The 27248-nt window shown below is 41.3% G+C and overlaps 1 protein-coding gene across 4 annotated transcripts; it reads right to left on the bottom strand.

The window, feature by feature from the left end:
* On the bottom strand, positions 1–26743 carry ogdha (oxoglutarate dehydrogenase a). Of its 4 annotated transcripts, XM_083904801.1 has the most exons (24): positions 26676–26743; positions 23726–24103; positions 18169–18360; positions 16076–16178; positions 12470–12514; positions 8923–9038; positions 7877–8031; positions 7221–7367; positions 7030–7120; positions 6562–6741; positions 6030–6158; positions 5772–5951; positions 5539–5691; positions 5352–5454; positions 4580–4708; positions 4345–4495; positions 4134–4261; positions 3708–3886; positions 3550–3621; positions 2849–2974; positions 2631–2703; positions 2371–2534; positions 2114–2268; positions 1–1858 (listed from the first exon to the last, which is right to left on the bottom strand). In XM_083904801.1, exons 2-24 carry the CDS (start codon positions 23960–23962, stop codon positions 1738–1740), a joined length of 3129 nt encoding a protein of 1042 aa, XP_083760927.1. In that variant the 5' UTR covers positions 23963–24103; positions 26676–26743; the 3' UTR covers positions 1–1737. The 4 variants fall into 4 exon arrangements, with proteins under 4 accessions (XP_083760927.1, XP_083760929.1, XP_083760928.1 ...); XM_083904803.1 differs by lacking the exons at positions 12470–12514; positions 16076–16178 and adding an exon at positions 16527–16620; XM_083904802.1 differs by lacking the exon at positions 12470–12514.
* Positions 26744–27248: the final 505 nt, after the last annotated feature.

Here is a 27248-nt window from a genome sequence, read left to right as displayed (position 1 = left end):
GTAGAATTCTTTATTGAATGAAGCAAAAATAATGAAGAGAATTTAAATTCCCTATTATGAAAATAAATAAATCATTTTCTTGAACAGGAGCACAGAACTCTATCTGCAGCCGATTTTTTTTTTATCTTCTGCCGTTTTTATTTCTTTACTGCTTCAAACCAGAAGATTTATTATTATTATATCTTATTGTTCTGGTGACAGAGTTCATTCAGTTGATAAACACTAAAATAATAAAAACATGAGGCCCTCCAGTTTGGCACAGGATAATGTTTGGACAGAAGAGAATGAGAGAGAAGCCAAGGAATTAAATGAATCACCAGCAGTGCATTTGGTTGAGTTTATGTCAGGAAGCCAAACCCCAGATATCCCTTGAAAATAAAAGCTCAATGTGCGAGTTAAGCATAGCTGTGGTGACTAATTGGATACTTTCTTTAACAAGCAAACACACCTGACACCAAACCTCAAATACATCACTTCCATGTTTCCCAGCTAGCCACACTCCCACTGGTTTTCAATGGGAGCCCCAACTATGCTAATGAGACATTAAAAACAAACATTTGCAAAGACCTTTCAGGTGTAGATCATTTTTGGCTTTGATAACTATGCCATCTGAGAACAAAAAGGAGTAATGATGATGAAGATGGAAAACAGGAGTCACTCCCTTTTTCTGGACCCTCTTATGTAACTGCTGACCTGCTGGAATCGTGTGTGTTTGGACTGAGGTCAAAGATCATGAACGTTTAGGCTAGAGGAGCAACTCCACCAGGTGCAACAGTGGTCTCAGGAGAAAAATTTTTTTCGCTCTCAATTTCCCTCCATGTTGAGCCCTTAAAATGTCTCGTCTTGATTCAAGACAAGTTGCACAAACACTCAACGTGTTGGGCAACAGACAAGAGATCATAGAATTTGTGCCAGACCATTTTAGACCAGATTAAAAACGGATCAAACCTGTGGTTTTCAGACTTTCAAAAGTGAAGCCCTTCTGCATCTAAATCAATGACTTCATATCAATTAATAATGAGATCATGGTGCTGCAGAAATAGACGTTAAAACACCGTTTTAAGACACAAGCTTGAGAAGCCTGGTCACATGACGTCATTCCTCAACACACCAACTGTTAGGAACCAATATTCTGAAAATATGTTTTTGCTGCTGTTGCTCTGTGGTGGAGCTGAGCCTGTACTCAACTGATTTCCTGGACAAATAACATCTGTACTGTTGATATATACTGCTACTTCCTTCATGTAGTTCCCATTACTAATGCACAATAAATGACACACCCAGGGCCAATTTAAACTGAATCCAAACTAAACGTGGCAAAAACTACATGGACATGAAGAGATGTGATTCCATGTTCACTGGACCACTGATCACTAGTGCAGCAAACACCACATTTGAATTCTGAGCAGAAATATTAAACTCAGATTGTTTCTCAGTGCTGTTACACTGTGTACTATTGCAGTGTATGCTACAGAAGTAAACAGTCAACAGCATCATGCTTCGTAAAGATGTAAAAAGTATCACTGTGTACTTTACAGTACTCCTACTCTTTTTTGATCCATACTACATGATGTTGGCAGTATATACTGAGCAGTACAGCGTGTTGGTGTGTACTATATAATGTAAACTTTTCCGATACTCCGTTTTATGGAGTTGTGTGTGTGTGTATTGTGATACAGAATTCCAGGAGGGTCAGGGGTCACAGGTGGGACAGATGAGAGTGTTGCAGGTCAGACTTCACTGCTTATCTTTGAAAGCATCCAGGCCGAAGGCTGTGTCCAGGAGACGGCGCAGCTCCATCAGGTGAGTGTTTTTGTTTCCTGTGGCTGGAGCCGCACCTGGATCTCTGCCAGCATACCTGATACAGACACAGACAGACACACACAGAGTGAGGTGAACTGACCGATCATGTTTGTAAACTGCTCACTTTTCCAGAACAAATTCCATTGGAAAATCTCAAAGGAACTTAGAGATTTTATTCAGTAAAACTTTGGTTAAGTAGGTAAAATTTATCTTTCAGCTGAAGTCAGTGCAGACCATGCATGTCATACAACCTTAACAATCCACACAGAAATCACTGAGCAATCATTCTGAAGATGAGGAAGATTATTACCAGACAGGCTGGGATCTCTGGATCGTGGTCCTGATGCGAGGCTTCACGTAGTCATAGTAACCCTGGTTCTTATGCTCCTCCTGACACCAAACTAGGTCAGCATTGGCAAAACGCTCCACCTCGGTCTTCACTTGGTCGAAGGGGAAAGGAGACAGCTGGGGAAGAAACATGAGAGATGTTTAATTTGCTGCTTCTCCACATCAATCAGGAAAAAAACAAACTCAAAAATGTGTAAATGCTCAAAACAATTTCAGTACCTGCTCCATGCGTATAATTGCCACGGTCCCTTCCATCCCTCTGTTCTTCCTCTCTTTGGTCAGCTCATAGTAAACCTTCCCCGTGCAGAAGATTATCCTCTTCACCTCCTCAGGATGCTCAGACACAGGGCCGTTATCAAGGATCAACCTCTGGAAGTGAGTTCCTGCAGGAGGAGAGAGGAGGAGTGTAGTTAAATGTCACCGTAATGACATAATATCTATAAACCACTGGTAAATAACACAAACAGCTGTAACATTACCAGGCAGCATCTGATCAAAGCTGCCCCTAGCCTCTGGGTGACGGAGCAGAGATTTAGGAGTGAAGACAATCAGCTGCAGAGACAAACAGGATGCTGAGTATTTACAAGATACAAAGGGAAAAAGTCTTTAAAACAGGTGTAAAATGGTGTTTGGATCAGAGGAAAACCCAGCAATGATGTCATGTATGAGGCTGTTGTGCGAGGACGTGTGCGCTCACAGGCTTCCTGAACGGCATGAGGATCTGTCTTCTGAGGACGTGGAAGTAGTTTGAAGGGGACGTACAGTTCACCACAATCCAATTACACTCGTAGAGCTGACGCACCGCAAAGTCCTCTGTGATGTTCTGGAGACAAAATACAATTTACTTTAAAAAAAAAGAAAAGAAAAATACAATCGGTAAGTCTGGAGAAATAGAGAAATGTGATGAAAATCTCCTTTAGGATCAGTACTTTCAGAGCTATTTTTATAGTGAAGATGAAGAATCTGTTTCTGTGAAGAGCATCACGGGTTGTGCTTATTGCTCAGATTCGGGTAGAAAGCAGGAAAGAGGCGAGGCAGGATGAAACCGAGTGAGAACCAGTTTGTTCACGAGTCTGGTTTACGTCAAAAGAAAGCCTGATTCCCTGTGGATACATTAGGTTTTGATGCAAACATAATGTTGCATATAATTTTGGTCTAACAAGCTGATGCTCAGTTTTGCATTTTGCATCTTCGATTAATTTACTATGATGAAAAACATGTAGAAACACTGAAGCTGAACCAAGTACACACATAAAACAAGGCAATCAGAGATGGCAGACTTCACCCCATTCATGCAACAAGCCTCTGGCGGCCTCTGTTGGTCATATTGGCAAGTGCAATTGTGGATGCACAAACAGACGGACACAAAAAGCCACTAAATGAGTGTGTGTATCTCACCGGCATGACATCTGGGTCATCATTGCACATTTGGAGGAATCTCTCTGGACGAGCTGAAGAATGTTCTGGACCCTGGAAACACAAGTTAAAGTGGATTCACATCACAAGTAGGATAATGTGAACCTGAGGACACGTGTGGGTGTGTGTGTGCACCTTACCATGCCCTCCATGCCGTGGGGCAGCAGCAGCACAATGCCATTCTGTCTGACCCACTTGGCCTGACCGGCACAGATGAACTGGTCGATGATGCACTGAGCCGTGTTGTTGAAGTCTCCGAACTGAGCCTCCCACAGGATCAGAGCGTTGGGACTCGCCATCGCAAAGCCAAGCTCAAAACCTACAGAAGAGCAATGAGATGTCAACACAATGCGGAGCTCAAGATAACGAAAATTGTTTTTTTGATGCGTTGTATGAGGTACACAGGCAATTTCTTCACCTGGTTCTTGGTACAGAAGGAGCAGATAGCACAGTAATCACCAATTATGTATCAATATCTCATAGACAATTCAAAAGAACCAAAAACAAACGTTATCCCTTTATCAGCCTTAATTTACAAAGACAGCATGGAGTGGGTCCTGACTGACCTAGAACTCCATACTCGGACAGCGAGCTGTTGCAGACTGTGTAAGGCGCCTGGTCAGGAGACAGGTGGTTCATGGGAATACAGATCCTCTTGTCCACGTTCTGATCATGGAGGACGTGATGACGGTGACTGAAAAGAGACAGTGTGAATCTGCAGAACAACCACACAGCAACTGACTTCCTGAAGTTTCTTTTGTACTTCAAACCGTTTACCTGAAAGTCCCTCTCTCTACATCCTGTCCCGACAGTCGAATATGGATTCCCTCTTTCAGCAGCGATCCAAAGGCCATGTACTCGCCAAGCGCCCAGTCTACTGTCCGGTTACGAATCATCTCACCTCGGCCTTTCAGGATACGACTCAGACCTGAAACACCCTCCCCAGTGTTAGTCTAGGTTTAAAACTTAAAGTCCTGAAAACTTGAAACAACCAGTTTGAACTGTGTCCAACCTCCATGGATGGTGAAGTCCTCCACAGGAACAGATGAGGCTACCTGTCCTATTTGGTTCAGGTTTTCCTCAGTCAGACCAGTAGAGGGGCAGCTCATAGACTTGGGCTGTCCATCCAGAGTGAAAAAACCTAGAAACAACAAGACCGGTATATTAATGACCTCACAGAGAATGCCACATTTTAAATTCAAGCCAAGGGAGTTGGACCACATGACCTTTATAGAGCTTATTCTAGAGCTGTTGTCAGATTGCTGTGCACTGACTGGGAAGAGTGTCATCACAGGAAGAGGCACAAGAATCAAACCAAATAATGGCAAAAAAAAAAAACTGTAGATCAATTTAAGGGGTCATATTATACCCTATTTCACAAAGTGAACCTAGTTCCCTGGTGTTCTAATGAACATGCCTGTGACATGCTTTGGTCAAAATACCATAAGGATGAAGCACCACAGCAGTTCAATCACTCTGCCAAAACAGCCCTCTTCAGAACGCTCTGTTTAGTAGTATCTCTTTAGATCCTCCTTAAAAAAAAGTAAAATGAAACTATGTATCCACTAAATAGATAAATCCTCTGAGGCTGGAAGTTTGTGTAGGACTCTGTGCTGCATTCTGGCATACCCTTAAACAAGAAAACAATTGAGAGAATAATGGATACATAATAATCAATCTAATTAGCTGCAGTGTGTGCTAAACCAACATTATTTATCTCATCCCACCCTTTTCACATATACACATTTTTGATTTTCTCTCAACAGTACAATACGTGACCTCACCAGGCCATGGAGAGTCCAGCCAGTGCTTAATGTGAAGGATTTTCTCATCTTTAGATCGAGCGTATGCCTCCTCACAGATCCTATCATACTTGGATATCTCCTCCTACGAGCACAGAAACAAGAGAGATTCAAATAAATTCAAATTAAAGAACAATCTATGTTTAATTTACGCTTGTTTGAGTTTTACCTCGTATTCCTGGCGGCTCACCACTCCCTCTGAGATCAGCTTCTCTGCGTATTTCTGGAGAACAGGCTTCTGCTTCTTGATCTGCTTGTACATCAGTGGCTGAGTGAACATCGGCTCATCCATCTCGTTGTGGCCCATCCGGCGGTAACACACCTGCGAGTAAATGTGAATATCAATTCACGGCTCACCAACACAAATATTTAATCAGATGGAAGAAACAAGACGACACTGACCAGGTCGACGACCACGTCCGAATGGAAAGTAGCTCTCCACTCAGCGGCCACTTTGCAGACGTAGATGACAGCCTCAGGGTCATCGGCGTTGACATGGAAGATGGGAGCGTTGACGACACGGGCCACATCTGTTGGATACGGAGACGAGCGAGCCACTCGAGGGTCTGTGGTGAAACCAATCTGCAGATGTGACGACAACACGTTAGAGCTTTGACTACCATACATTCACCTGAACATGTCACAGCTTGAGGTATTTACCTGGTTGTTGACGACGACATGCACCGTGCCGTGAGTGGTGTAGGACGGCAGGTCTGCCAAGTGAAAGGTCTCATAGACGATACCCTGACCTGCAAACGCTGCATCTCCATGGAGCAGGATGGACATCACCTACACACGCAAACACTGAAACTTAAAAATCGTGCAGCAGCGGCTGATGATGAGGTAATGTTGTGATATGATGTCAGGTGATAATGACACATGTCTGTCTCCAGAGCAAATCATCTGACATTGTCCCAGTTTTGGAAGTGAATATAGAACACTGAATAATACAATCATTTTATTGTTATCTTGTGCAATATTTAGCACAATTATCAAACTTGATATACATCTAGATCAGCTAAAAGTATGGTAATATTTCCCCTTGAAGTCCTTTTTTCAGAAAAGCTGATTGATGTTTAAACACAAAATATGATTGGCTGGATATATAAACAGGTGTTGTTGCTTTGGAAGTCCAAGTTTGGTGGGGGATTATAATATAATATATATTATTATTATGTGTGAGGCAGCTCACCCGTTTCCCATCGTTGTCTCCACAGTAGAACTGCTCGGCCTTGGTCTTACCCTGCACCACGGGGTCAACAGCCTCCAGGTGAGAGGGGTTGGCCACGAGAGACAAGGTTATGTTCCTATCTGTCACGCGGTTGATGCGTCGGTGGTACATGCCGAGGTGATACTTCACATCTCCAGATCCCTATGGAGGAAAACCTCAGTGAGCTTGATGTTTCACTCTAGAGTCAAATGGCAGCATGTTGTCTCCAGGTATTTGAGATTATATACATGTACACATATACATACATACATACATATGTATACATACATATATATGTGTACATACATGTACGTGTGTGTGTGTGTGTGTGTGTGTGTGTGTGTGTGTGTATGTATATATATATATATATACACATACATACATACATACATACATACATACAAGCACAACTGTATAAATAAACAACAAACAACTAGAGCAACAAATTACCTCATCGGCTGCTTCCAGTTTGGAGTCAAACTGACAGAATATCTGTTCCAGCTCTTTACGGATCACATTTGCCAGCACATTAAGACGACCTCTGAGAGATACAAACAGATGTGGTGTGTAAACTGACCGGAAAACCTCTGTGTGGTGTGCGCGCACATACGTGTGTGTGTGTGTGTGTGTGCGTGTGTTACCTATGAGGCATGCCCATGATCACGTTCTCTACTCCATTCTCAGAGGATTTATCAATGATAGTTTTCAGAGCAGGGATCAGAGACTCACATCCTTCCAGACCAAAACGCTTCTCTGCAGACCACTTCTTCTGCAGGAACTCCTCAAACCTGAACACACACACAGCCACACACACACACACGGACACAGACACAAAGAAATGCAGAAACATAGAAATGCACACAGACACATACATGATTGCAAATGGACACAAATAAATAAAAATACACAGAGACAAAGTAATATCTCCTTATCTCACAAATTAATGAACATTTCATCATTCACTTGAAGTGGTGTGTACAGTTCTGTCCAGTAGTTGTGTGCACTGGTGAAAAGGAACACATGGCCCAGCACTGCTGTCTTCCCCTTTAGAGTTTTTACTGTGTTGGTTTACTATATGTAGTACAGATGCAACGTCACTATGTCACTTAAACTGAAAATGTCATTTTGCAGTAAAGACAAAATAGAATGTAGCCATTCTTAATAAAACAAGAGGAAAAAGGAGCAAAAACCTTAAAGAAGAAATCTTCTCCTAAATTAGCTTAACAGAATGAACCAAAACTGTGACCCAGAAACCACGATGTCAATCTATTGTGCAATGTTGTGTTAAGTTGTGTACCTGGTCGAGCGAATCATACGGGCCAGTAGTGTTCTCTTCTCCTCAGGAGTGAACTGCATCACTCCTGGAGTCTCAAACTTCTCTCTGATCCACTGACACTGGTCCAGGTCGTTGATGAACATGAACTCCACTCCAATGTGCTGACAATACGCCATCTACACAAACACAACATCAGCAGCACTGCAGGATTCCTCACATACATACAAACATGTTTTATTTTTACATTTTATTCTGATCGTTCTCTCCTGTAATGTTTTAATCCTGTATAAATTATGTAAATCACGACCACCACTTCATTTATGAGCAAAATGAACAAGATGATGAGAAGACTTCATTAACGCAGTCTGACACAGAGCTCAAATGCTCTTGGTATAGATAACAAACACAATGTTGTAGTTTTGTAAAGACCCTAAACTGGAAGTTACATGGTGCCAATACAGGGGATGCAGACATGCTCAGGCTTCACTCACCCTGTTCTCAGTTGATGTATCATCAAAATAATCTTAGAGATATTACAGTATTTGAAGGTTGAAATCCTACATTGTGTCACTTTAATTCTATCACATACAGTACTGTGCAAAAGTCTTAAAGCAGCACCAGCGTTGTCGTTTTTATGTCTGTCTTTAAGTTTGGATTGAAATTAAGTGACTATAGTGTGGTCTAATATATTAGCAGCAAGCTGTCAGTGAGACGTAACAGACTTTTTCCACAGCCGATATTTTGTCAACATGAAATAGTACGACAAACACAAGCTTCATTAGTCACATTCTGCCTTGTCTGGGTGTCTGAAGTTTGTTTCAATTCATATGAATGAGAAATTGTCTTTTACAATTCTTTGACCCATTTGAAAGTTTCTATGATGAAGTATGTGGAACTAAATAACAGACTGACACGGCAGAATAACTTGAAAAAATGGCTGCCATAGAACAACGCATAGTGGGATGGTTTACAGCAATACCACTATCAGTGGGATGCAAATACTGTGAGAACAGAAGCTGCAACCAATCCACAGGTTTATGTCAAGTCGATGTGTGCACTCTGTTTACCTCTAGGCGGCGAATGATTTCCTTCAGGGGGAGGGCACTCTCTGCACCTCCGATGAAAGTGGTGGTGGGCAGTCGGAACACCTTGTCCAGATCAGACTCATCCAGACCGTAGAAGCCTACATGTCCCAACCACCACAGGACAGGAAAAGGGAAAAGGAGGTGAGGACAGGTTGAAGACGGACTCCACAGACATGCAAAAACGTTTGTGGGCAAATGACAACATGCATATGTAATTTAGTGATGCGTCATAACACAACATGGAGCAACTTCAGAGACAGCATTGACGGACAATAACAAATAAAATAAGGAGAAAACAATAGCCAGACAGAGCTCAGAATGAGTTTCACCTTATTGTCACAAAAAAACACAAATCCCTGTTCTTCCTTTTTTTTTCCCTGCTACAGAAATCTGATTTACAAAACACTTCACCACACACAGAGAGAGGGATCAGGAGTCATGACAGCAGGAAATGATGCAGTGATGGCGTGCTCAGGAATTTTAATGTTATTTTAACCACTTCAAACTGGTTATTATGGGACATGTGGGCAATGAGGGAGAGAGGACAGATCAAGAGAAAGATGCTGTTGTCAAATGGGACACTTGAGAAGTTGACGTTCAAGTGTTAAAGTGCTTCATGATCGCCATTATTTCTGAGCTTACCAATTCAGCAGTGACTGATGGAGGAACATCTTTCATAATTAAAGACTCTCCCTTGTCCTTGGATGTCCCGATTCAAACAATCAAAGAGCTCCTCCTACAAGCCAACACAAACCACCAAAATGATAGACTCCAACCAATTAAAAAGTGGTTTTCCTGATCAGCTGCTCCTTCACTCGTCTCCTTCTCTGCGAGGGGGGGTGATTAAGGAGGAGAGGAATGACTCTTCCTCTAAAGAAAGGTCTAAAGAAACAAACAACCTTAACGTTTTATTTCTCTCTTTTTTGGGGGGGTGCTGCTTCTGCAGCAACAACTCACAACATGAACAGACTCATAAAGACAACAGAGTGTTGTTAGTAATGGTAACATCTAATTCAACAGAAAAAAATAACAAATGTGCAAAAACCCAAAAGACTGGAGCAAAGCAGAGAACAGAAAATAAACTGAAAGAGATGATCCAAACCAACAGATGCCAGAGAAACAAAATAACAGGAAGAAGAAGCAGCTTCACACACTGAAGCTTCACGCAAGAAACGTCCATTGTCATTATGATGTTATAACTGATAACACGCACGCCTTGCTCATTTAAAATGATTCCCGTGGGACCACAAGGATGCGGTTTTTGTGTTAGAATTTCAACTCGAATTACGGCAAAAATGACTTGTATTTTTATATATCCTAAACAAGGAAGTTCACCGTGTCTACTGTGCTTTGTCACACAGGGATCTTTATTACAAAACAAAACTGGCTTTGAAAAACATGTTATTTCCAAAAATGTTTGGAAATAACATGTCATTACTAGTGACATGTCAAATACCCGATGCCCCCCCATGACATGCAGTCCATAAAACTACATGTAGCACATAACTAACTGATTTTAATTTCTTACAGTTCTGTCATCCCAAAGTCTCTGACCACAACAACCTTCGCTACAGGCTGCGACAAACCCAGTGATCCAGATGGTTTTACTTTCTATTCTTTGTAATTGTGTATTGTATGTTTTGGGTAACATCTACTGCACGTCTGTCCGTCCAGGGAGTGGATCCCTCACCTGTGGTTCTCCCTAAGGTTTATACATTTTTTCCCCTCTTATAAGGGTTTTTTCCCTGGTAGTTTTTCCTTACCCTGGTCGAGGGTCTACAGAGGATGTTACCAACCCTGTGAAGTCGAAAGACAAACTATGTTTTATAAACTGTGGGCTCTACAAGTAAAATATGATTGCTTGATTGATTGACTAGTGCCTTGCTATTGCTGCGTGACCAAAGGTGAACCATTAGGGACACAAAAACTGTAAACAAAAAACTTTGTCTCAAAAACCAAGAGCTGAAGCGTCAGCAAAGCAATTCAGCAAGTCAGCAATTTCTGCTCCACAACCAACACACACAATAACCCTGACTGGACAACATCATTAGCATATTAAATAACTTCGGTTTGACCTTTAGTCAGTCAGTAAGGCAGTAGAAGAAGTATTTGAGTATCACATCGAGTGTTTTATTTATAAAGGGAGTGTTTTAAAACTGTTCAGTTCCCAGTTTTCAGCTGGTTTGGGTCACATCTACAGTGGCAAATCTCAAAATTATAAAATTGTAAATAAAGGTCATGTGATTGTAAATACTGCTATGGTATATTTTAGATTAGATATGCAGCCTGGTTAAAAGACAAATCCCTCACACTTTCTTCATCATAAAGAGTCCGCGGATTAATGTTCATCTTCCCTGCTGCTCTGGTGATGAGCAGCATCCCGAAAGCCAGAAGGTGGGCGGGTGTGGTGGAGCAACTACAGCTTTGGTGTTTTCATGTATATATTTCCCAGTGAGAAGCTGAATAAATAGGGAGGAGAATCACTGATAGTCAGGACAGAGTGCAAGTCCCTAACTCTTCCTCCTCTTCCGCAGGTATAGATGGCACATTTAGCCAAGCTAGAATCATTAACTCTGATTCAGGCTCTGTTTCTCACGTGTAGGCAGGTGTTGGACTTACCCTCATCCTACCGGACATGGGCGAGAAAGGGCGAATCTGCAATTTCACAGGTGATGATGCTCAACTAAATATGGTAGTTTGCATGCAGAGGAGGAAAAGATGGGCCAGAACATTCTCATTTCCTTTCATCAGTGACTCTCCTCCCGGTTCTACCTTCTACTCATTTGTGGATGTAGATGACAAAACTGAGGCTGTAGCTACACTACAGTGAAAGGTGCGGAAGCAGTTCACACCAGTGATGAACCGCTACGAGACCACCTCCTTAAAGCAGACCGGAGTTTGGTTGTTCAAGGCATGATCAAAGTCATCACACACAAACCATGTTGCACCAGGCACGCTGTAACAAATATAAACCAAGCTTCAGAAACCTACACTAGTTGTTTTACAGTGTACTAGGAAGAGCAGGACACTATCAACAGCTGGGAGTTCACAAAGCTGACTACACTGGCCACAACACACAAGAGACATTCAGAGGAAGTTAAAGACCATAATAAATTATTATCATAGTAAACAGTTGTCTTACAAACAAAATTGAACAGAAAGGGAAAAAAAAATTATGTTTTAGAATATTTTAGTGGGTTTCCTCTGATGCCTCCTGTGTATTGATGTTTTTTTTAGGGAAATGTTACCATAGTTCAATGTGTGAACTGTGTCAATAATTCCTCTGTATCCTCTCATCCTCCCAGTGCTTAGACTTGGCCAGGAACTCAGGAGGTAAGAGGTCAGAGGCGGATCCTGCTGCGACTCTCATCGCTCTGCAGGCTGCAGCATCTGTTCCCCACCTCCTAGAGCTGCTGCAGATGATCCTGCAAACTAATGACAACACCACTACAGACACACTACTGGCTTCATAGCATTGTGCAGTGACACAGCAGCAGCATTACTGTCATTGCTTCTCAGCTTGTCATACCTCCAACTGTTAGGACACTCAGCCTCTCCTTGAAAAACGCCACATCTGGAGGGTCACCAGCAGGGAGCAGCAATGGAGAGAGATACCTGGACACCATTAATTATCTATGGCCCATTTATACCCAACAAACAAGTCCAGTTTACAGAACTAACAGCTACACCAGAGCAAAACACCGGCCCCAGCATCTCCACCACCTTATAATTTATCGTCAAGTCAAATACTCTTGGTTCGAAACAGTTTGAATGTGGTCGAAGGTGGTGGAGAAATACAGATGAAGTTAACACCATGCTGAGGTTACATAGTCCTCAATACAGAAGCAAGACACAACCAAACGTTCTCCCAAACAGGAAGCCATTCTGCACAGGTCATCATTACTACAGCAAGGATGGAACTTAAGGTCTGCTCACATCAAATGTGACGCGAGAGCTTTTGTACAAAGTCAATACAAACACATGAATGGACATGAAATTCATGCCAGTCTTGTCAGGCAACAAAATCCATGCAAGTCCAGCTGAAACTGAGCGAGGACTATCTGGTAAGTGATAAAAATGTCACTTGATTCAAGGTGCTGGTCACAATAACTACGAACATAGTGAACTCAAGTAAAGCATTAGATACATATGGTCCAGTGACCATCGTTAAGCACATAACATGACCTGGAAAAAATATATAATAATTGTGTTTGATGTGAATACATTTTCACAGTTTTCCAAACTGCGGGGGTGCAGCATACTATACTTAAATCCCTATGTTCCACTATTTGTCCCTGCAAGAGTCTACTTGAATTAAATTATGATCAACAACTACGAAAGCGAAAATACGTTGGTGGCTCCGAGCACAGCTAACGTGAAACTGTTGGTTTTTCCACTTGTCAAAGCGGACTTCTTCCCTTGCTTCAAATAGCAGGAGTCCATGCAATGGCGCAACGTTGTTGTTATGGCAGCACACAGGACGTGAGACTGTAGTCTTCTGCTGAAAATCTTTGCAGAGGTAGAAGGGGAGGTGACCATGTGGGGATAGCGATCACATCTTGATGTGGATGCATGTTAATACCACATAATGACTCAGATTTCAATGCTACTTAGTCATTAAACATTTTGCCAATGTGAAGTGGGCTGTATTTGTGCAGTCATACTGGTGCGGTCCTGTAGTGGCGTAGTCGTGCTCACACCAGTGTGACTCATCCTGTAGCTACCATCTTTAATTGTGGCCAGAAAATGTTGGAGGGGTACTACACTCATTTTCAGATGTGATTATTTGAATGTATTTTTACGACATAATATCTTGGATCTGTGCTTATTCTTGTGTGTGATGGACATTTACTACCCTGAACTCGCATCTGAGATGCCTCCTGGGTCAGGGTTATGTGGATCAAGAATCCACAGTGATTTAGCCACAAGTGTCTTCTTCAACACTGCAGCTCAGTTTTATTGTGGACTGCAATTTTACCACATCACATGTCAAATTAGTAGGTGACAAATAAATCCATTCATGTACAAATATTCGGTTTTGACTGGCATAGCCAGTCTCATTTCAAAAGACCCTCGCCTTTACAGTGTAGTAGAAAGTGAAAGGCTTTAGTTTTATGATTATAATTGAGCCACAGAATCAGGTCACATACATTTTTGGTCATACAGCCCAGCAATACTGCTAGACATACCTCTAGACATACCGCTTCTATGTTGTCATTGAGTTACGCCCGCCTCCAGCGTGTCAGGGAAAAAACCCTGTTTGTGATTGAGGCATTTTCATGCCCTTGATCCAGGCAGTTCAAACCTAGACTACATTAAAATTCAAATTTTTCAAGGATATCAAGCACCCATATAAATCTTTTACTTATATAGGTGTTGTTTTTTGAGTGAAAGTGAGCCGCCATGTCTGAGGCTTGTTCTCAGTGCCTGGGGTGCTCATTCAGCTATCACTTTGTGCGAGTAGATCATACAACCACACTTACAAAGAAAAACAGAACATATTATTCATCCTATGTGACACATTGTCTCAGCAGCGATCAGCCAACAGAAGCAAACTGACAAACAGACAGCCATGGCCCAAAGCCAAGAGCTAAAACCCGTCAGCAGACTAAAATCAATCAAATGCTACAAATGACAGCGCAGCTACTTTTCTAATGCATGGACATCAAGGTTCACATGAAGCTAACAGCTCATCAGTTGAGCTGTACAAATAGTGACTAACAATAACCACAATCACTGAGGCCTGTCGTATCTAAATCAACATCAAAAACAGTACAACTTATTTAATCAAGAATAATGTTATAAAGTCTTGTGACACATGGTGTTTTTCTTCTCAACAACGAATCTTAAGTTCAGAGTCAAACCATTACACTTACACTGCGGTAGCACTGACTGTGAATTAATCCATCACTGGGACTTATACTATACTTATAATTACTATACGACTAGAGTAATTGACTATAAATGACTATAATTAGACAATTGCATAATAAAAAATGCTGTTTATTAAAATCACTGGTGATTTTTTGGTGATCATTGGTTGGTGTTCTCGAAATCTCCATATTGGGACTACACAATGTTTAGATTATTTTTGATGATTTTGCATCTAAACTTTTATTTTACTTAATTCAGCTTAAATGTGTAAAATCCAAGTTTCTAAATTTAATGATGAATTTAAGTCATGTTAATGGAATTAATCCAGATTTTAATATCCATGTTCCTTGGGAAAAATTCTGAAATAATATCATGTCTGTCATAAACGTCTGGATTGGTAACTCAACTCATCCTCCTTGCGACAATAAATTCTGCCAGTTAGCAAATAGCATCCAGTGACATACTCATACAATTCCAATTAAATCCACAGGAGCAGGAGAAGTTGGTGGTGAGTCATGATGGCTCTCATCATGACTTTCCATGTTGAGTTTATATAAACTAATAACTCTGCTGCTATCAGCTGCTATAATATCTAAAGCTTTCTCTATTTGAAACCGTTTTACCATACGTGTAAGAATGTATATCTTCAGTAGGAACCAAAGGCGACAGACTGACTTTGTTAGTTTGGGTCTGAACATTAGATTTTTTTGACAACAAAATTTAAAAAAATAGCAAACCAACACCATACTCATCTTTTAAATGTACGACAAGAACCAAACCTACTCCTTCCTGTCCTTTTGAAGTAAAGTAAGAAAAAGGTTTTCAGAACAAATGTCTGAGGATATTTTATGGGCCAGTCCTGTCCCTGATGGGAACTATTTTATTATCAATCCAGCAGACTGTTATGGTTTAAGGTTCCAAAAGACAAAAAAAGCTCCTGAAACTTTCATGTTCACAAGAAACTACACAGGAAGGTTTGAAATACCATTTTGATGTGCAGAAAAGTCCGGTGTTCTTTCCATTCCATCATCTTAGTTTCAGATTAATTCGTTATGAGAACAATCCATTAACTTGATTCTGTTTCAGGTAAAGGCTTCAGCTTAATTTTAAGAAAATATAATTGAACAGAGGTAGGTTAAATAACTATCTATTCTACTAACTATTTTAAGAAGAGGTGGACTACAAGTCAGCCATAAGGGAAACCAGGGAAACAAAAATAAAAATAAAACCACAGTGGTTTTCTGAGGGATTAGCGCCTCACCCAGCTTATCGGAGGAAGTGATAATGTCAGTGGGGACACAGGAGTCCAGATCAGCGTCCATAATGCCGAGGGGGTCCAACTGGGCCACATGATGCCCTCGGATCTACAGAGGAGTAACAACAGTACAGAGCCACCCAGGACAGGAGAAGGAGGAAGAGCAAGAAGCATGAAGCAACAAAATAAGCGAAGGGGAGTGGTGGGAGGATGTGGAGAGGTCGGTGCATGAGCAGGACGAAAAAAATATCAGGATAAAAATGGGATTTCGCAACAAAAAAAAAATCAAAGTAGCATTGGACAACAGCAGGGCAAGAACATGAAAGTAAAAGACCAAAGAGAGAGAGAGAGGAAGACGCAGAGAAGGAGAAAAGAGAGAAAGAGGGTGGGTGGGGGGAAGGGAAGAGCAAGATTAACACCACAGGCTATGTTTGTTTGTTAGTTCCGTTGTTCTCACCAACATCTTGGAAGCCAGTATTGACCGGAGAATCATCAAAATTCACACAGTTGATTCCCAGAGGATCCAAATGGGCATTATGATGCCCCATGACCTACACACATGCAGGCACATCAACACACACATTCACCTGGTTATCATATCACAAATAGCTCTTACACCTGGAGATCTTTACAGGTCGCCAACTCACGAAGACACCACTGCTGGCTGGATATCGAAGAAATTTGGATGCCACTAAAGTGATGTGACTGGCTAATTAGGATGACCATTTAATTATCTTTACTGTTATAATTATACTTTTTAATAGCCTGTTACCCAGTAAATGTGAAAGACATTTCGCCTTTGCAGCAGGTTGGAAATGAACAGAAATCTTAAAATCAAGCCAATTCCGGTATGCACCAAAAAAGTTCTAGGTAATGTGAAATTATTATTTATATTTTTTTTAACAATTGATCACAGGTGATATAACACATGCCGGTAAACCATGACCACGCTTATATATAGTGTATATAAGGGGTGGGTAACAATTTCATAGCAATACAATTCATGATTTAACTGTCTACGGAATTGTCTTTACCACATATGTTTTTCCTCAGATATATGAAAAGTTTTTCTGATAATTGTAAAATAAATGTCAATCCAATATACAAACACTTAGGAGGGTTAATTCTAATCAATGTAATTATACTGTAAACCTTAACAAAAATGTCAATCATATTAAAAATGTGACTGGGGGACTTAATCCTAAAGTTGAGAAACACTCATACACTATAAACCCCCCCCCCCCCCCCCCCAAAAAAAACAGGAGGCTCTGCAGGAAAAAAAACATCAAATGTGTCACAGTAGTAATCAACAGATGATCATTTAAGGATTAGGAGACTTATAAATGTTTTTCAGTTTTCTAAACAGGAGGGTAAAGCTCTGAAAAAATAGATTACATTTACATTCAACTTTTATCAATCATCCAGCAATAGGCAATTACATTGTTGTAACCTGCTCAATGGAAGTTTTCACTAAATGTAAACCCCACACACACACACACACACACACACACACACACACACACACACACACACACACACACACACACACACACACACACACACACACACACACACACACACACACACACACACACACACACACACACACACACACACACACACACACACACACACACACACACACACACACACACACTTTATGAATTTGATTATTTATAGCCTCTTTTGTCATTTCTGTCAAGCGAGATTCAAATGAAAGCTCTGAGGTAACGAGCAACAATACTAACAGAAAGCATCTGGATTTTACTGTTGTTTTATAAGCAATTCGTATGGCGATTTGTGCAGGCGCAGTGAGAAAAAAGGCAATCATATCGGGGAATTGAGTGTCAGTTGTCTGACATGTCAGAAATGCACCTGTCCATTCAGGCATTCCAGTCCAACCTGTACACCAATTGCCCAACCTTAGTTTGTTTCCTGTTCAACTTTTAAAATGCTTTTCCACACTGTGAGCTGCACAAACAACACTCCTACTTTTATCATTCTAAGGTGGACACACCTAAAACCACACCTATCTGACTGCAAAGAAGCCACCTATACAACATCATTTTTAAGTGGAGTCTGTGTCTGCGTGTTTGTACCTGGTATGCCCTGATGAGAGATTGGACTGCCAGGTGATCTTCCACCAGCTTCTCCACGTTGGGCTGAGCTCCAACCAGAGAGGAGAGCTGTGGAGCGACGAGGCTCGCTGATGCAGAGAGACCCAGAGGAGAGTGGTAGGCAGCACCAGGAGGAGCACCGGCATTAGCGTTACGGAAAAAGACATCCCATGACTGGAGCAGGAGGAGTAGCAGGAGAAGGAGCAGTATGGGCAGCATGAGGAAGAGGAGGAATTAGAAGGGACAAGGGGAAGGATAGAGACAAAATAAAGAGATATATTAATAACCACTTAAAATATAATAAATACATAGAAAAAAAATACAGAGGTTACTGGGTGTTGGTGTGATTTTTGACCAGTTGAAAAGAGGGTTGTGAGAGCATCAACACCGACAGATTTGACATGGTACTGAGTGGTACATACATTTTTCATAGATTGCAAGAACAATTTGTTTTTACATTTATTGAAGCTTAACTTTCACAAGTATGCTGAGTATAACCTGAAGTAATGTGATGGTATGACATACTGTGGCTCAATTGTAATCATAAAACTGAAGCCTTTGCTTACTACTACGCTGCATGGGCAGGTCTTTTGAAATGAGACGGGCTATGCCAATAAAAACTGAAGCCACGTAAAAACAATCTTTACATTAAATCAATTTCATTGTGTCGTCTATACGAGTTCGACATGAATTATGCACACATGATGTAGTAAAATTGAGGTCCACAATAAAACTGAGCTGCAGTCTTGAAGACACATAGACCCAAAACACAACCCTGACCCAGGAGGCATCTCAGCACACAGACTTTGCACGAGCCGCACTTTCTCTACCCCGTCCTCGATTTTTCATCCCTCACCACTTACCCGATGTACCCCCATGAGATGTAGCACATAGATCTACATATAGCACATCTCTAACTGATTTTAATCTCTTACAGTTCTGCTGACACCAGTGAACGACATGAGGTCAGGACAGGAAAGAAGACTCCGTCATCCTCAAGTCTCTGACCACAACAGTCTTCACTACAGGCTGTGATAAACCCAGTGATCCAGATGATCCTGGCATTTAAAGACTTTTTTTTTTTCACTTTTTATTCTACTGGATCTACTGCACGTCTGTCCGTCCAGGGAGTGGATCCCTCACCTGTGGTTCTCCCTAAGGTTTCTACCCTTTTTCCCTTTTACAAGGGTTTTTTTTTCCCTGGTAGTTTTTCCTTACCCTGGTCGAAGGTCTAAGGACAGAGGATGTTACCAACCCTGTGAAGTCCCGTGAGACAAACTATGTTTTGTAAACTGTGGGCTATATAAATAAAGATTGATTGATTGATTGATTGATGTGAGTACGGGGTCATAAACCTCTATCGATCGCATACAAACAAGAATAAACACAGTTCCACGATTTTATGTTGTAACTAGAAAAGCACCCCCCCCCCCCCAATGGATCATGCCCAAAATGTAATCACTTGTGCCTGGTTCCTTTGTGGACATTTCCTGAATTTCATTTCATCCAAATCCGTCCCATGACTTTAGAGTTATGTTGCTAACGGAGACAGACAGACAAACTCCAGCAAAAACATATACCTCCTTGGCGGAGGTCAAAAATACATTCAAATAATCACATCTCAAAAGGAGCCATGTCTGCATGGTGAACTCAACGATTAGACAACAAGTCTAACATTTTCATAATTTTCTACCACTTGAAGGCAGCACAGGAAAATCCCCTCCAAAATATTCTGGTAACAATTAAAGATGCAGCTACAGGATGAGTCACACTGGTGTGAGCATGACTATACAGGACCACACAAGTACGACTGCGCGAATAGTTTAGTTCACCACTGGCTAAATCTTTAATGACTGTAAACTTTTCTGTGCAGATGAGAAAGCATCTGAGTTGAGTCACAGGGAAAGGATGTGTTCAATAAAAAGCTGGACAGTTTACCTAATCTTGGATCCACTGCTTAGTAGTGCTGGACGGTAGGACCAAACATATATATTGCGGTATTTTTCCCCACATGCCGGTTCAGCCAACTGGTAAAGTCACTGTTAGAGTTAAGCCCAATTTATACTCCTGCGTAAAGTGCTCTGCGTAGGTTACGCAGAGACTCTGTGTCGACGCAGAGCCTGTCGTAGAGCCTCTGCGTCGTCTCCGACTGCATGAAATATCTTTTAAGTGTCCGTCACTCCGTCAAGGGACAACGGAGACGGCAAGAGCTGCGATTGGTCATCAGGACAGGCCCAGCGAAGCTGCTCTGTGCCGGCTCACAGTGCGCACCGAGCGTCCACAGAGGCGGAGCTGATCCCCGCCGACAGCGTCGCTGCCAAACTATAAATACGTCATATCTTAATACACACAGCACATGTTTAGACTCTAAATGGCCAATTTCTCGCCTCAAATTACCTTAAAGCGGACCTAGACCGGAAGTTCCTATTCACGCTGTTTTTTGGTGTGTATCTGCGTCATTACCTTGTTTAAGAAGCCCTGATGTTTCAAAACAAACAGTTCAGCCACTGCTGAGAACGCTGTGTTTATTGTAATCTCGGGGCTCAGCGAGATCTCTGAAAATCCCATAATAGTTACGTAAACAGCGGTTCTCCTGAACAGCCAATCGTCCTGCTCCGGGCACTAGTCCGGGCACATCCGGTTGCGTACATTGAACCGCAGAAGAAGAATAACGTCCGTTGTGGAGGTGTTTCACGAGCAACAGTGTCTTCTGACTCTGGGTCTGACTCCGGGTCAAAGTCATAAAAGGGACTGCGGCGGGGAGTCGGGACAAAGCTATTTTTAAACACTGTTAAAACAATGCTTTGATAATGAGGAGCAGTGCAGCCACCGTTCCAGAGGGGGGAGCTGCGCTTCTGAGAGCGGATGTGCTGAATAGTACTGGCCAATCACAAGACTCTGTCTTCTGGGGGTGAAAGTTCACTCTGAAACATCGCGGCTGACGAACAGCGTCAGAAAAGAGGATTTCAATCGGCTCGTTTACAGCAACTACGAGGTTTTTGACCATAAAAAAAAGTTAATATATGTAAGTAGACCTCCATAACTAACATATATGTGCAACAGGACCACTCTATGTGACCTTTAAAACTGCGTTCCGTGACACAGAAAAGTGAGAAACGGCCACTGTTTCAACAACAACAACAGTCTTTCTCTCTCGGACGCCATTGCTCACTGTAGCCTGAAGAATAACAACCTTGCGCAGCGACCCCTACTGATCGGGCCGGAAATTGCAGCGCGTATCCGTCACCACGACGCAGAAGTATGAGTGGTCTCCGTGGTTACTCAGTCGGAAAACGCATACACAGTCGGAGAAGTATAATGTGGCCTTAAAAGCCACCACAAATTACAAAGAAATACTGAAATACTGTTTGTCAGTCACTTTACAAATCAAAGAACATTGTGTCATCAAGACACAATGCGTGGTTCTGAAGTGATTTCTATCAAGACAAACAAACCTTGAGCCTCCGTATTGCTTGCTTGAAAATAGGGCTGAGTGATATAAGAAAATCATTCAATATGAAATAGCACTGTTGAATATTTAGATGAAGACAACTTATTTTTTTTTGATATGTATCGATATGCTCATATATTCTGCGTGATTAAGACGAATTATGAAAGCAACTGTGGACACGCGCCACAACTCAGACAGAGGAGAGTGTAGCCACAGACTTGATTCTGGTGCTTGTGGGTGACTACTTTTCAAATTCATTATAAAATTGCACTCATCTAACTTTATTTGGATGGCACAGAGGCAGAATGTGCAGCAGTGCATTTACCAATGCTGACATTTCAGCCTGGTTTTATCATTAATATAAAACCCATGTTTACTAACACCTGAGAAGCATCTAATGAGAAACATATTAAAGACATACACCAAACACGTGAAATGAATGGTGGGAGAAACACTGAGACCACTGATATTTGTTAATCAATGCGAAATACTGTGAGATGACAATATGTTTTTGATATACTGTGCAGCCCTACTTGAAATATTATAATAGGAGATAGATAGATAGTTTAAAGGGATAGACGATTAACAAAAAATTAACCTTATGTTACACACTGGACAACACTGCTTTAAAACTGAATACAGAGGAAAACCTGTGGTTCAAGAAGTTCAAGAAAATGGTCCACACAAAGCTACAACACACTCCATCTGCTCTCTGTATGACCTGAGGAGACATGATCTGAAGAGAAACCTGGAGAACAAGCTCCTTATCATTACCATCACTACCTTACATCAGGCCCATCCTCTACTGGGAACCTTTCTAGAATTAGGAGCAGTGGGAAGCCACTGAGCAGCGCCCGGGGAGCAATGGGGGTTGGGTACCTCGCTCAACAATAATCAATTACGTCGACTACAAAAAATTGTCGACGATAAAATTTAAGCGTTGACACGTCTTGTTATTTTTGTTGTAAATCACACACCAGCCGCTTCCTGCTCATCTGTAACTGCAGTGCAAACAAACACGACCAAACCCACTCGAGCTATCCAGAACTAGCTACAAGAAGTGCTGGGAGCAGTATTGCTCGCTGTTTACATCCCGCAAGGAAGCAGAGGAGAAGAACGCACGAATTATGGCGGAAACAGACGAAGAGTCTCGAAAACCAATAAACCCGTGAAACACTTTAAATGCAATCTCTGTGAAGCGCAACTCTCATTTCATGGTAGCGCGACGGCGATACACGAACACCTTAAATGCAGACACCCGGGAGCCGCTGTATCATCACGTACCGCAGAGAAATTGTGTGTAGTGAAGTAAAATCACATGCTCATTCAGACTACGATGCAAGTACATTATACGTTTGTGTCGTACGTCTATCTGTACAGTCACTGTAAACATTGTAAAAGTCGTACATATCATACTTGCCTGTATAAAGGAGTTTATTAAAGCCTTATAATCAAAATGATGATAATAACAATGATATTAATAATATTAAAGCAAACAGAGCATCCATATCGGAATAGTATCAGTATCGGCAGATATCCAAATTCAGAATATCAGATCGGATTGGAAGTGAAAAAAAGCGGATCGGTGCATCCCTAATTGTAAACCTCTTTCACTTTTCAACTGTGGAGCATATTACTTTAATATTTAAACTGTAAGAAATCTGTGATAATTTCAGGTATTTAGCTGTGATAAATGTCGTCTTATTAACGCACACGCGTGAGTCCACTGTATGTAGGTTAAACAGAAGTCCAAAATAGGTAAGATAATCGTGATTAATCGACTAATCGAAAAAATTATCGTTAGATTAGTCGACACCAAAAATAATCGTTAGTTGCAGCCCTACCCCAGCCCTCAGTCCCTTGGTCATGGGCCAAGTAAATCACAATCTGGACAGAAAACACTCTCAAATCTAATACAAAGGTCTTATAGGTGAATTTAAAATTATATAAATGGTCTAAATGGTCTAAATGTGATAAATTATACAAAATTAACACCCACCTCTCCACTGTGATGCTTTTGCATCCAGTGTGGGCATGGTGCAAACTGTTATTATGTAATTCCCCAATCGAGCAGTGGGCTCCACTCACCTTGTGAACACTCTTTGGGTTCTCCAGCCAGGCATAATACATCTCCTCCACATAGTTGGAGCTTGTCCCGTTAAGGAATGGCTCAGAGGCCACTGGTGCCGAGTAGCACCTAATTGGCTGAAACGTCCTTGTGCCACCTGTGGAGGCTGTGATAGGCCGCTGCTGGCCAACAGTCTGAGCCGCCTGTGAGGCAGTAAGTGGGCGCAACCGCGCCGCACAAGTCCTTAAACGATGCATTAGCAGTTCTTAAAGTATCACACCCGCGGTGCTGGTGGTGAGTCCGACAGGCCGGACGTTCCTCAATGTCAGAACCACAACAGGAAATACACCTCCAACGAGGAGAGAGCCAGGGAAAATGTCCACTGAACTGCCTGTCCACTAGGAGAGGGAGAGAGAGACACTATGTTAGAGAGGGAGTGAGAGAACAAGGCAGTTAGAAATAAACATTGAAACCTTGTCTAGAAGGTAGTTTTAATTTGTTCATGCTTAAAAAAAGAAAAAGAAAAAAACAATTCAAAGAGCAGGATGAGATGACATCAACTGAAACTCCAACAAGAATATAAAATCAATTCAGACAGAAGAGGGAGAAGGAAAAGAAAATCACATAAAAAGAAAACAATCACAGAAAGCACTGGAACCATAAACATTTAGAAGCTGCCCTGTAAACATTGAACAGAATTAATTAAGCCAGAATTTGCTGTGTCACTTCTCCATATGTTTTTTGTTTTGTTGGGTTTTTTTGTTCAGGAAAAGATGATGAATGAACCTGGTCACACATTTAGTGTGAATTGAAACAACTGCAATAAGGCGACTGTCTGATACGATTGTGAGGATTCAAAGCATCTTAAGTTTACCTCATCAAATGTAAAAATAATATACCTATAAATTGTAATATTACAATAATATATAAGTTTTATAAAATAACAGAATGTAAGGTTATCCCTAAATCTTTAACTATAAATGTATGGTCACAGCCCTAACATTAAGTAAAGAAAAAGCAGAGTTTCTACTCTTTATGCCCTATACCAAAAAATAGTGGCCTTAAATATCAATTGTAATACTGATCCAAACCCACGAACATATTTGGGCCGAGATCTGGTGACATTACCCTTGAGAATAATGTTCATGGTGTTATTGCATTTACGACCCTTTCGGCACAGGATGTGCCTTGTAAAATTGACGTATATATCCCCCTATACACAGCAGATGTTCAAGAGAAATAACGCTCCACATAAAGCTAGAAAAGATAAGGTACTTTCACACGGGCTCCGTAAATCAATTTGGAAGAAGTGGTCCCCTTTTCAAGCCTACTATGAAAGTGCCCGTCTGAGACAAGACTTAGGTTTTAGCTGAAGTCATACCACATTATTATTTTTTTTACTTGCCAGTAAGAACACTTTTTTCTATTCATCTTATTTTGCTGTTTAATTTTTTATTTCTGGTACACACCAGTACTTTCTTTGCGATCCAATACTTGTTAATTATGTGATTACTGATCCTTGGTCACTATGCATCATGAAGCAGGGAAGGGTATGAGGGAGAGGGTATTCTAAATTTTATCAGGATATTGTATTCTATAGCTTCTTTTCAGTCTTCTGCTCAGAAGAGTATATATATATATATATATAATAAAATATCTCTCACCCACCCCAATGCAAAAACTAGCAGAAGAGCTAAGGCACTTCATTTAAAATAATGGAGTAGAAGGACAAAAAGAAGTGCACACTCCTTACCAACAAACAAGCAGTTTGATACCAGAGGATTTACATTCCTATTCTGTACAAACAGTGATCAACAGTGCGTGCCCACAAAATTGTAATTATTTATTTAGGTTAAGAAACTTTTGTAATTTTAGTATACTTTGTATGAATCACAAAGTTAACGTTTTCTGATGTGTACTATGGTAGTAACCAAACAAGACATTAGAAGAGTTGTTTTGCATTGTCTGCCATTATAGAGACTTATTAATAATGTAAAGTTGGGAGGAAATTCGCAGATAAAAAAAACTGGTTAAGCTTCAGTGCAGTTACAGTTACACCTAGAAGCACCCGTTTATTATGCAGGTCACTGAGTGCACTTACATTTCTGAATTTGCCAAATATTACTATAACATTTAACTGAACCCCTTTTCTCTGTCCCCTGCTAGAAGTGCCCTGTGCAACGAGGGGCAACGAGAGTGAAGGGAACTCCTCAAAGAGACACCAGGACTCTGTCGCCGATTCTCTGAAGTGTCGAGGGGCAGAGAAACCTGAGTCTTCACGTGTCTCCTCAGCTGTGGTTTCTTGTGTTTTGACCTTGTGGAGTCGCTCCACTCCCAGGCTCCGTTCGCCGTCCCTCTGCCCTCCCTACAGCTTACTACCGGACCTACCGATTGGCTCAGTGAAAGAAATTCCGCCCAGAAAGCAATCACAACGGGCTTTAATTGGTCACTTGAATTGTCAATGTGTCCTTTCCCGAGTCATGAGTTCTCGGAAATAACTGCTTCATCAAAACATAGTAAAAATATCTCACGTTATTATAAGAGTGCTTGCTACTTTTAAACTATGTGGTTAGCTGCTATGCTATGCTACATAATAAGCCAACTAAGTGAAACGCCTATTTACTCCATCAACTGTCGATGTTAGCACGTTAAGCTAGTGGCTAAACGGGTGCTAAATAAATCGAGCCAACTCAATAAACTACATTGAATCTGTTTCTTCGGTTGAGAGAGTCGTGATTTTCACTAAAAACAGACGGTTGTAGTAAGTGTAATGACAGATAACCTGGCTCACGTTACTTTTGTTGTGTTAGCTAAGCCGCGACTAACATGCTAACACGTTCTTTCTTTATCAAATTCCTCAAAATGTCTTTATAAAAGGTTTGGCAAACAGGAGGCTTCGGTGGTATCGGCGTGGACGCGCAGTCCAGAGCGTCTCCCTGCGGACGCTGTCTCAAAATCCCGGTTACTGACCTCGAGAAAAGCGTGTCCTCCGCTCCCGACTCGACCGGTGTGCCCTTCGTTTCTCCCGGTGAAAAGATGACAACCCGGGCGCATAGACTGGAAGAGAGGCCTGCCTGGAAGTGACGCGTTCCTGGTGACGTCATGTCGTGTTTTGTTGGTATTTTTTAACGATTAATATTGGAGATATAACACATACTATTTTGAGGGACTTCTGAATGGCTTCAAAAATGGTTTAGATCTCTCTTTAAATGTAGTGATTTTACACAATTAATTAATTAGCTAAATGTAATATTACTACGAACAATAACAATTATTATTATTGTTATTATTATGGCTTGTATGGCATTTGGAGCGTTTTACAAATGTGAAACAACATATATTAAAAATATAGAATATAAAGATCTATAAATGTCCATGTCCATGTCTCGAAGTGTCCTGTGAACAGTTTTACAGGCGTGTCTTTTACTATTGTGAGTATTTTATGCTGCAGTACCACGAGTGGCCACTGGAAAAATGTGATACAGGTACATGGTGTCCTCTCCACAGCAGGTGAGACATGTGATGACTGAGTCAGTCAAAGTC

The sequence above is a fragment of the Microchirus variegatus genome, assembly GCF_963457635.1.
Source record: "Microchirus variegatus genome assembly, chromosome: 18".
In the NCBI taxonomy this organism is placed as follows: domain Eukaryota; kingdom Metazoa; phylum Chordata; class Actinopteri; order Pleuronectiformes; family Soleidae; genus Microchirus; species Microchirus variegatus.
This window is presented reverse-complemented; position numbering and strand designations above follow the sequence as displayed.